Genomic DNA, 11,892 nt, shown 5'->3' on the forward strand with positions numbered 1-11,892 from the left:
AACATGGGACAGGTGAGTCATAGGTGTTCGAAAAAATGTTACAAAAGATAATTGGGTATGTTGGCTTTTTCGGGTGATGTCGTAATATTTTTATAAGATGTGAAGTTATAATAATAGTGTTTTTATAGAAAATTATAGTATTTTTATTTGAGGTTTTGATGTTTCTCTATAAAGCTGTTCTATTTGTTCTAGTGTTATTTTATATGATGTCATGTGATATGAGTTGTGGTGGTGGATTGACATATTTGTTGTATAAACTTGGTTAGTTGTTGGTCGACTTATTATAAATGTTCTATGTGGTGTTTGATATGATTATCATGTTATTGTGATTAGGTGTTGAATTCTTTTAATATTTATCGTGTTAATTAGATTGTATTTTAAAGTTTATCATGAGATAAACATGTCATGAAATTGTGTATGAGAATGAGTTTTGGCCACAATGACGTTACAATGTGTAGTGTATATTGAATACACTTTTGAGTTTGGTCATATTTATCGTGTGTGTATATACACGAGACAAGAGACTTGTTTTGAATACAAATTAAACCATGCGTACTAAAATCTCAATAATCATTATCTAAATTAAGATGTTAACACACAATCATCCAGAATCATTTCATCATACATATATGATTTCTCAAAAATCAATTAATAGAATTTATCCCTAAATGTTTGACCCCTTATATAAAATTTATTAATATTAGGGTTACTACTCTGATGGTGTTTCATTCTTCACACTCAAGAACGGTTTGAACATTAACAGTATCCCAAGTCCTTCAACAACATTCAAGGCCAGGAACACTATATGGGTGCCTGTAGTTAAATGTAGAAAGTGAGTTTCTATTGCATTGTCGAAAAATACTAAGCACAAATAAAAATGTTAGAGTAGACTTTGCTTCTATGGCATATTATGTTGTTGCTTTAGTTAAGAAAAAAAAAATAAGTGAAACAAAAATAACCAAGGATTTCATATTTGACATTTGGAATAAGAAGCATACCTGGAAGAAAAGAACCATTAACATGCTTTTGTGACCAAGATAATCTACATTGACCAAAATCAAAATTAGAAATCTAGTAATTTATTTATAGAAGTATGTAACGCAGAAAACATGAATTTCAATCAATGGATGACAGAAGCATGTCTCATATGAACATAGGATTAAATTTGATATGCAAGAGAATTAGGATTTGAAATGAAATGGACACTCACAAGGCACCAGCACTAGCAGGACCAATTGTTTTGAATGCTGACATACCAGTCATGGCAATACTATTAGCTGTCCCTCTTTGATGTTGTTCCTGTTTTCCAAATCAAAGCATCCATAAAGAACAATCTTAACTTTTGGAAATAATTGAAAGAAAATGTGTCAAAGATTTACCACTGCTTTGTTTTGCAGAAGGAACAAACTAGTTGCAATTGTCTCCTAAATCCAGCAACAACAATACAATCAAAAACTTTGCAATGAAATAACCCAACCCCCAAAAACCAAAATGATTTCTTGAGGTTTGGTGAAGCCATTTCAGTTCACTTGCATCCTGATAAATGAGTTTTGCACTTACAATCATTACATTCTTCAGAATGGAGGCAACATTGATCACTAGTTGTAGAGTGAAGCCAGACAACATTGCCATCAAAGGATAACATTGCAAGAGAGGTATGGATAAAACCTAAAACATAATGCAAAATTTCAATGATCCAACCAAATTGAAGAAAGAGTTCAAGTTTTACATCCAATAACAAAAAAATTCATAAATCTATTATTTTAAGATTTTAGATTGAAAATAATATCACTATAATATCTTACCAGTTAGACTTATGTCGTTGGTATTATGTTTATAGTAATAATATTTTGACACAGTTTAATTTTTAATATTTATTTGATACGGACTCATTTTTGCTTATCATTACAAACGAGTGTCAAACGAGTGTTTTTGACAAGTTTGCATGTCAAGATACCTCTGCTCTTATGTTTATCTGAATATACTCAAGAACATGAAATAGAAATTCAAATTAGTTGACTGATAAAAGTTAAAAACTAACCCCAGTTATTTGCACCAGAGTAACAGGTCCACAAGCTTTCTGCACTAATCGATAGAGGCTAAGCTGGTAGATTGTAATAGCAACACCTAATGAAGTTAAAAGATGTTAGTAATTAAGCAAAATGTATGTTAAAAGATGTTAGTGACAGATATATATACATGAGGACTGTCATGATATATTTTTATATTTATTTTACACATTAAAAAAAATAAAATAGTCACATTTTTATATTTTTATAAAAAAGAAAAAAAATAATAATATCAAGTAAATGTAAAAAATTTATATTTCAAAGAATTATTTTTTATACATAAGAAGAAGAATGTACCTGAAATTGCGAGAACAATACCAACGTCATCACTTGTGAAGTTTAAACCACCTAATCTTGTAGGACTGAGTGCCCACAATGAGAAAACCTATGGGGTAGTAATGAATGGTATTAGTAGTATCATGGGAGAAGGTTAAAATGGTAAAATCCTATAGTGGAAATACTACTACCTCTTGATAAGCAACATCATGCAGTGAAAAAACACAATATACAATTATAGATGACATTAAGGGCCAATTTTGAAAGATGCTTTTATTTTTCTGCATCATCTTATCTTTGTCTGTCCCACAACTTTCTATTTCCAAAACTTCAGCACTGTTGCTGGATTCATTGTGATTATGAAGGGTCTCCTGCGATCATGCAAACATTTTACAATAAATAATAAATTCCTTCTTAATATATATATTAATTAATACTATATATATAAGATAATTTAATCGGTTTGACTTAATTCTAATGTGATTTAACTTATGAGTTAGCTTCAATTAATTATCTATATTTAATTTAACTCAACTTAACTTACTGTTTATCTAATCTTACTCGATTTGAGTTGGAATTTAGTCTAGCTTATCTTAATTTAATCAAAGTTTAATTTAACTTAATCTAACTTAAATTTCATCTTAAAATATGAATTTGGATAAATGTATGAAAAATATTTATTCCACTTGAAGTGATAATTTTTTTATCAGCATGTACATGTGACAAATGCAAATCCCAGCTAACACAGTTCGCAATTCTCCGACTAAAAAGTAGGAAGCAAAAATCCAGATTAATACTTGGATTAGTAACTTTGCAGCTGTCAACAATTTATATCTTATTGTTTTACTAATTCATTATTTATTTGATATTGTAACGATGTATTCTAAATCAAATAAAAAATAATACTTGTGTTAAAATATTGAAAAAAAAAATCTGTATTATCATATAATTGTTCTTTTAAAATTTTGAATTTATGTTAATTATTCGTTTAAATTAAAAATTAAATTTACTTAGATCATATTTTTTTTTTGTAAATTTAAAATTCTCAAAATATTTAAAATTAATTATATATTAATATTAATTTAAATAAAAATAATGAAATTAATTTTTTTATACCATAACTGTAATCTTTTTATTATATTAAAAATAAATATATTAATACTTATTCTTAGTATTTTAGTTTTTTTATGCAAAACATTCATTTTATAAGAAAAAAAATATTGAAGTAATTGATGAAGTTATATGGGATGATTTGCAATACTTACTGGCAGCCAAATAATGCAAGCAATTGCTGATGCAAACGCAAAAGCTGATATTATGAAGCACGGCAAGAAGTATGGAAACCTGCACAGAGATTCACGTTTTGCCAAAACAACCAAAATGAATAGACAGAAACATTAAATGTTCTACAAAATTACCAAACAACAAAAGTGAACATACCTATCCCAGAATGAATCCGCTGGAAATACATTTGGGTATTTCAACACTGGCTGTAATAAAACATAAACTTATTTTTTGTCCTTTTCATACCAAAGTATTAAAAAATTAAAATTTTTGCTATAGAGTTATTCATATAAATTAAAAAAAACATTAATTTATTACTATAAATGTTGGGAGATTCAATAAACATACACATAGATTTTCATACTGATAAAATATTGTCCACGATCAAGTTCTCACGGATTTACTTTTGGTATCACTTTAAAAAGTCTCGTATCAATAAAAGTATCTTATGTATATATAAATTCATATTGATATATTTTATTCAATGTGAAACTTTATACCCAATAATAAATACTGTGATGAAAAGAAGTATCAAGGATTTTACAATATTTTAAAAGCTCAACAAAAGTTACCTGAGCCAAATAACCTCCCAACGCTGGACCGATGACTAACCCTACACCCCAGGCAGCAACCACCTGAAATCAGATTACACTGAATAATTGCTCATTGAAAATCAAGAATTTCTTAAAGGAATATTGTACAAAAGTTTATGAGACTTGATTACTGTTGAGAGTCCTAGAGCTTGATCTTCTTCTCTAAAAATTTCAGTTGCATAAGCCTGTTGATAGAAAATGTTCTGTTAGATCATATACATATCTGACTTAATTATTTAGATGGTCGTAATCGTGTATCGATTGGATTATCACTTTTTAAAAAAAAAATTAATTTTATACACAAATTAGTTAATGTCTATTAATCAAGTTTTTATGATTAGTTTTTCACAAACTTTAAGAGTGTGATGAAGTCACAAAAGATAAAGATAAAATCAATTTAGAAGTACTTTTTGTATTTTTTATTTATTTTAAAAAATTAAATAAATATTTAAATTTTTTATTTTTTAAATAAGTGTGTTTTGATTTAATTTTTTTTAGAACAAACAGAATTGAGGCGTTCTCCCTGCACCTCACCACCCTCATCCTGCACCTCCAAAAAAAAAATATAATTCCAAAAGTGCCCTTTTACCAGTTAACGAGGAGAGAGGAGAGAGAGAAAAAAAAATTTAATTAAAAAGATTATAAAATTTGAAAAGCAGTCATCTTCTTCCCCTCCCCTGCCACAATTCACTCTGCCGCATTTCACAAACCCTAGATCTACACTCCTCCTTCCTCCCTCTTTTTCTCTCCGTCCTTTCGTCTGTCTGTGTCTCTGTGTCTCTGCCATCCGCTCCGCTGCTCTGCTCGGGTTCGTGGCTGGTGTCCAGGTTAGTATGTAATATATTTCTCTGTGTGGTTTGTCTGTTTTGTGCTTGGTTGGGTTGTGTTTGTCTGTTTGATTTGTCTGTGTTTTGTGCTTGGTTGGGTTTGGGTAGTGATTGGGGTTGTGGGTCGTGATCTGGAGGTCGCTGGAGTTCGCTGGTCGCTGGAGGTGGACGCCGCAGTTGGAAGTGCGCGTCGCAGGAGGTGCGCCGCAGTTGGATGTGCGGCACGAATTAGAGCCGCAGTTCGAGGTGCGGTTCGCTGGAGATGGTAGCCGGAATTGGAAGTGCGGCAGAGTACATAACCGGACTTCGAAGTGCGGTTCGCTGGGATATGCCGCAGTTCGATCTGCGACAAATACGAGTGGCGTTTGAATTGAATTGTTTAGGGTTTTATTATATTTTTTTTTTATTCTTTATATTTTTTTTGTTATGATTTTTGTTATGTTTTTTTATTGAAGTGTTTTTTATTTATATTATATCTAGAAGATATTAATGTAAAATAATTTTTTAATACTAGTATATACTAATTTAAAATGATTACGTAGTATTTACTACTAATGTAATATATTAATACTAGTAAATACTAATGTGAATCAGTACATATTAATTTAAAATGGGTTTTTTATACTAGTTAAAAAGATTTTTTTTATACTAGGTATTAAAATAATATAGAAATATAAAGCATTTACGTGTGACTCCCTTATTTTCGTATATTTAATTTTATATCATTTTTTTAATTTTTTTTAAAATTAAAATAATAATTAAATTTTTTATTGAAATAAATAATAATTATTAATTTGGAATGTTTTGTAATAATTTAATTATTATATATGTAATTTTTTTAGATTTTTATATTATTTTTTATTTGTTTGAATATTTTTGATTAAATTATTAATTATTTTTTTGTATATAATATGTTAATAATATAATTGGTTAATAGATATGGTTAAAACTAGAGGTGGATATCATGGTGAGGCTTCATCCTCTCATAGTGAGCCATCAGATGAAAGAAGACGACCTACGGCATCTGCTCGTAGAAGACGAGTAGAAGAATATCGCGCGGACGTTATTCATGAGCATGATAATGAGGAGCAGGAAGAGTTATTACAGCATGGACATAGTCAGGATGATTACGTTGAAGAGGAGGATATTCAGCAGCAGCATGACTGTAATCAACAAGAACATGAAGGTGAAGGTGAAGATGAAGATGAAGACCAAGCTGAAGATGATGGATTCCCAGGAGGTCCACATGACACCTCCTTACTTACTCACTATACCCAGCATGTTGCATTTGCCATATGGCAAGGCCGGGTTAGTCATGAATCTAAATTTTAATTGTTTAATAAATGTTACATTTTTTTTATATAATTATGTTTGTATTCAGGATCGAAGGGGGATAAAGGTTGTCACCCATGACAAAAAATTGAAGCATTTTGGAATGGCAAAAAATAACATAAAACAATAAATTTAAATTATAAATAATAACATAATAACAAAAACATTAAAAAATTAACATAAAACAATAAATTTAAATTATAAATAATAACATAATAACAAAAACATTAAAAAAAAATCAAAAAAACATGTAAAAAAAACTGCAGCAATTTCACTAAAAAAACCATGCATAACCGCACTTCGAAGTGCGGCGACAACATGAAAACGCACTTCGAAGTGCGACACCTACAAATTTCTAAACGCACTTCGAAGTGCGGCCTAAACCCTATTACTACCCACACCAACACCTCACTCAGAACTCACTGTCTTCTTCCTCTCCCTCACGCTCACATAAAAAAATCTCCCAAAACCTAGACCACCACCCCCACCCCAGCATTGTATAATTACAAAAACATTAAATAAAAAATTTGCATAAACCATAAACAAGAAAAAATTAAACAAAACATGAAAAAAAAAATAAAAAAACCACAACGCACTTCAAAGTGCGTCACCCTATTTTAGAAACGCACTACGAAGTGCGGCGGAGTCTTTCCGCACTTCGAAGTGCGGTTGCGTACCTTCGCCAGTGCAGTCTTCTTCCTCCTCTGCTCTGCTGGTGTACCTCCAAATCTCAATTTGCTTTAGAAATTTAACTTGCTACAGTAAACAAATATGAACAGTGCACAGTGGGTTTATAAAAAGCGAATGTGGTTGGGAGTTAGAAAAGTGGTTGGGGGTTAAAAAAATTAAATTTATTAATTACGGTTTTTATTTTTAATTAAACGAAGGGTATATAAGTAATTTTGGGGTGCAGGATGAGGTGAGGGAGGTGCAGGAAGATTCACTCAACAGAATTCAATGGTTCTAATTGAGAGCTGTTTGAAAAAAATGTGAAATGTGAAATGTGAGGCATCAACCTATGGATTTACTCATTTTTCTAATATCTTCTTAGTAAAATGTGAAATATTACTTTTTGATTTATTAGAAGTGGAAGAAGAACTAACAGCGGGTTATCAAATCCAATATTTCGGTATCAAATTTGGTTTATTGTCAAAATTTGTAATTGTACATTACAAATTACAAAGGTGAAACCATCCGAGTAACTAAGCCTATTTAGTAATTACTATATGCATATAGCTATAGAAAACAACACCTTTATTGGTCCAAGTAAGCCATTTAAACTTCCAAGAAGAAATCTCATGCTAATAGCCATCCAAAAACTGGTGCTGAGACCAAATAGTGTGTTGAAAATAACACTGAAATGAAGGAATAAGGATGAGAATAGTTAGCAGAAAAAAACATAATTGTAGAACAATAGCGTGATTCATGAAAGAAAGTATCTATCAACCTCAGTGAAATGCATACTTACACAGTGATGATCCCAATAATGATAACAGGTTTTCTACCATAGCGATCAGAAATCATACCCCACAATATTGATGTCAAAGCCCTACCAAACATCATTGATGATCCTACAACGTTTCCACCGTCACATGATGACCACCAACAATATCTAAGTATTTCATCACATGATTCAACTACAAACAAAAATCTTACCCACATAACCAGCATATGTACTTATATCTTCCTCTGTTTCTGCAATGTTAAAATCTTTCACCTGAAATTAAAGATTTTTTCTTGTTATCAATATAGGAATTCTCATTCTTTTACTCAAAATATATAATGAAAAATTACTGTTCTCTGAATTGGGGTCAGAGTTTATTCTTGAAATGGTAAAAAAGATCAACCTGAAGTTTATAGCAAATCAAACCAACAAAAGCTATTATTTTCAGAAAGTGATGCTCAAGCTGCATTTTTAGTCAAAGTTCAAATCATTATTAAGAGGCTGAAATTGAAAACAGAAACATGTCCTGCATAATCAGAGAAACTTCTTAGAAAAAACAGTATCATTAAAATCAGATCTTCATCATATGGGAGGAGGTAACAGTAATACTAATATCCTAGTCTTGGATTCAAATCACCACTTGCAAAACCTAATATATTGAAAAAATTAAGATTGATAGGAATTTAAACTCACCATGAAATAAACAAAGGGAAAGAGTGACGCCACAGGCAACGCTGTAATTGGTAAAAAAAGAGAAATATCAGTGAGAAATATAATCACTCCATTTTCTAACTAAGGCACACAGCTTCAGATATTCAAGAGAAAGATCAGAAACCATATCATTGAGTTCGACCAGTTTCTTCAAGAGAATGATTAACTCAGATCGTTTTGTCATCTTTCAAAATAGAATAATACAGTTTGAAAAACACTAACTAGAGTTTAAACTTGGGATGAAAAGGGTGAAAAATCTAACTTGTTGCAGAAAAGTTGAGTTTTGATAAATTTGTAGCCATTTTTATAGCACTCTGAAACAAAAGCAACCCAGAAGTGAAATTTAGAAGAGAAATAAAGTGCTTACTGCCACTCAACACAGCCAACCATATGAAAGAAAGATTTATAAAGGAAACATCCTTTTTGTTCTCCTTGGCTTGATCCACCTTACAACCAGGACAGTTCTCATGATACTTTTTCTTCAACAATGGTGAAGTTTGAAGTCTCTCCTCTTCCATCTTTGTGATACAACCTCACTTCTTCTTTCACACAGATCACTGCTACCACCCCAAATGATGAGTATATTATGCAGACAACATGATCCTGACAATGGCAATGATTAAGGGTGAGAGTTAAAGCCAAACACTACAGTGAATCACCACACAGTTGAGAAAATCTGCTCAAAATTTCTATGTTTTTACCTTACCCTACCACCTTGGAAAAAAAGACTATTTTTACATTTTCTTTCTATGCTATAAATTACGAAATGATATTTTACATATATTAATTTATTTAACAATAAATACTTTATATTTATTTGATATTATTTTTATTATTTTTTATTATTTTTTTAAAATATAAAATTTACTCTTTTATAACTATTTTATTTTTTTAATATATGTCAAAAATAATGTAAATATTTATCATCTTATTATTATTTTATAAATTATTTAACAAGTTTAAAAGATTGTCAAATGGAATATAATCTAAAGAGTATGAAAGTATCTTTTCTCTATCACTTTTTATAGTAATTTTTTGTAGATAAATTTTTAGACAACCATGCTCTAAATTTCGATAAGAACTAAATTATAGTTTTTCCGTTATATTAAAAATAAAATATGTTAATATTTATTATATTGATTTTAATTTTAGTCTTTTTATATTATTATTTAACAACCATGAATATTGTTATTTTATTTTAAGTTTTTGTTCAATTAAATATAATATTTTATTTTATTTTAAGTTTTTGTAAAATCACAATTTTTCATAAATAACAATGTTACCAACTATTTTAGAATTATCATTTCAATGGTTAAAGATCTCTAATATAAGGATAGATTATATAATATATAAATGGATGTGCTACAATTTTTTTTATAATCAAATTTGTTTTTCTTAATTACATTATTCATAATTATCTTTATACAAATTATTTCTTTCATTTCAACTTTAGTTGTATTTTAAAATGACAAAATTTTATTTTTACTGACCAACTATGTTTCACTTTCCAACATAACCTATAAAATTATCACAAAAGTGTATGAAGTTCGTAAAGACATTTTCCGTAATTAATCTTAATATTCTAATAACGAAGGATGACTGCCAGTATAAAATTAAAAAAAAATATTATGTTGAACATTAGTGACGAAAAAGAAATGAAAATAATCTAAAAAAAAGTAATTATACAGTCTACTTTATTTTTTTTACATGTTACAGTGATACATATACTTTATTTCAAAAGATATATAAAATTAAAATTAATATAAACAATATATTTTAACTATGAAACAAAAATTAGAAAAAAAAATGTTGAGCTACATTTCCAACAGTATTTATATTTTCTTTAGTTAGAAATAATGAATTTTAAAATTAGAAGGACAATAATAAAACAAAAACCTAACTTCGAAAATTTTCAGCAAAAACACACTTTAGCATGTAATAATTCTTCTTTCGTTCTCTTTCTCAAGAAACCATATAATTCTAATAACACTCATTATTTCTTTTAATATATTCATATGCCATAATTATATTGTAAAAAAACAAAATTGATGACGTGTCTTTGCCATGGAATCTACATATTTAAAATAATGAATGCATGAACGAAGACTTTGGCTTGGCTCCATATGTCATCTATAATGAAGCTAAAAGCACGTCAGAAAAGTGATTCCAATCATGATACACGAATCAAGGCAATCAACAAAATTTTAACCAACTTATGTGACGACAAAAAATAGGAAAAAGTCCATAATGTTTTGAATTTAACTTTTAGCCAATATAAAAATCTATATTCTAATTAATCAATTAAAAATTATATTTTGAAGTAACTTTTACAAAACGAAATAGTTTAACAAAAATGAAAATACATGACTAAGATAATAACTTACTTTTACAAAGTAATTAAGTGTACAAAATTGACCTAATTAAGAACATTGCATATAAGAATGTTTACAAAGTTTTCATATTTATAAGCCGTTGAAAATTTCATGCAGTGGATGATGAAGAAGGAAGAGTTTGAGAGGAGATCATATCACAAAATGACACCAATGGCAACAAGAAACAAAGAGAAAACTTTTTTTAGCGGTGTCAAAAGATCTTTTTCGTTATATGATTTGCATCGTTAAGTCCCACATCGATAGAAATTAGAAGTTTAAATATGTTTATATACCTATAGCCTCCATAACACGTTAGTTCTTGGATATGGGGTGATGTGATTTGGCCCATGCTAATAGCTGGGCTTAGGAAAGTCCCCGGGCCCTGCTCTGCAGAAATGCAGGCCCTTTATAGGGTAACTACGAGCTGGACTTGAGTTGGCTCCGCTGGGCCAAGGGGCTGAGACACGTGTGGAGCCTTTGCTTGTCCTGCCGTAGAATTTGGCCACTTTCACAGTCATTCACATGGTCTATCTTGACTAACAGAACGGGGCTTACTCTCCCATAATCCAATTTTTAATTTTTTCAGTTGATAAATTAATTTCTCACTTATAAATATTACCAATAAATCACCGCAAATTAAATATAATTTTTTTAAGACTTTAAAGTACAGTGGAAAAACTATTTCATTTGCTAAAGATAATTTCAATATAACAAAAATGTCCTAAGTTCACCAAGCAAGTTTTTTATTAGCTTAAAACATATATAACAACACATTTCAATGACAGAATGAGATATTAGAAATTATTAAAACAGTATATAAGTAAATTTCATACCAAGCATGGGACTTTCATATCTGGTTTTATTAAGCAATACATGAACATACTGGTTCTTAAGTGCATTAACAAATATTATTTCCAACAATATGTGCAAAAAAATCACTATATCAGAAACTCAGCATATACTTTATAAGAAATGCTACCTCAT

General features: G+C 29.4%; 2 protein-coding genes across 3 annotated transcripts; one reads left to right on the forward strand and one right to left on the reverse strand.

Annotated features, from left to right (window-relative positions):
- Window positions 1-553: 553 nt before the first annotated feature.
- LOC108332535 (protein ZINC INDUCED FACILITATOR-LIKE 1) lies at window positions 554-9,153 on the reverse strand. Its single transcript, XM_017567843.2, has 17 exons — window positions 8,904-9,153; window positions 8,519-8,559; window positions 8,038-8,098; window positions 7,850-7,952; window positions 7,634-7,736; window positions 4,354-4,407; window positions 4,202-4,264; window positions 3,786-3,835; window positions 3,611-3,689; window positions 2,537-2,716; window positions 2,367-2,454; window positions 2,042-2,127; window positions 1,561-1,668; window positions 1,380-1,424; window positions 1,211-1,299; window positions 999-1,042; window positions 554-813 (listed from the first exon to the last, which is right to left on the reverse strand). The coding sequence occupies exons 1-17, from the start codon at window positions 9,052-9,054 to the stop codon at window positions 710-712; spliced, it is 1,449 nt and encodes a 482-aa protein (XP_017423332.2). The 5' UTR covers window positions 9,055-9,153; the 3' UTR covers window positions 554-709.
- On the forward strand, window positions 4,415-9,190 carry LOC128194731 (uncharacterized). Of its 2 annotated transcripts, none has more exons than XM_052870683.1 (3): window positions 4,415-5,049; window positions 5,987-6,357; window positions 9,090-9,190. In XM_052870683.1, exons 2-3 carry the CDS (start codon window positions 5,989-5,991, stop codon window positions 9,135-9,137), a joined length of 417 nt encoding a protein of 138 aa, XP_052726643.1. In that variant the 5' UTR covers window positions 4,415-5,049; window positions 5,987-5,988; the 3' UTR covers window positions 9,138-9,190. The 2 variants fall into 2 exon arrangements, with proteins under 2 accessions (XP_052726643.1, XP_052726642.1); XM_052870682.1 differs by lacking the exon at window positions 9,090-9,190 and adding an exon at window positions 6,431-6,990.
- The last annotated feature ends 2,702 nt before the right edge of the window (window positions 9,191-11,892 follow it).

This window comes from Vigna angularis, chromosome 11 (assembly GCF_016808095.1).
Source record: "Vigna angularis cultivar LongXiaoDou No.4 chromosome 11, ASM1680809v1, whole genome shotgun sequence".
In the NCBI taxonomy this organism is placed as follows: domain Eukaryota; kingdom Viridiplantae; phylum Streptophyta; class Magnoliopsida; order Fabales; family Fabaceae; genus Vigna; species Vigna angularis.

Excerpts from the sequence above, each read along its gene's own strand:
- LOC128194731 (XM_052870682.1), top strand. The coding sequence starts at position 5,989 with ATGGTTAAAACTAGAGGTGGATATCATGGTGAGGCTTCATCCTCTCAT. Across the intron at positions 6,358-6,430 it reads TTGCCATATGGCAAGGCCGG|GATCGAAGGGGGATAAAGGT; the intron begins GTTAGTCATGAA and ends GTTTGTATTCAG.
- LOC108332535 (XM_017567843.2), bottom strand. The coding sequence starts at position 9,054 with ATGGAAGAGGAGAGACTTCAAACTTCACCATTGTTGAAGAAAAAGTAT. Across the intron at positions 4,408-7,633 it reads GCTTACTTGGACCAATAAAG|GCTTATGCAACTGAAATTTT; the intron begins GTGTTGTTTTCT and ends TTCTATCAACAG. Across the intron at positions 2,455-2,536 it reads ATGATGTTGCTTATCAAGAG|GTTTTCTCATTGTGGGCACT; the intron begins GTAGTAGTATTT and ends ACTACCCCATAG.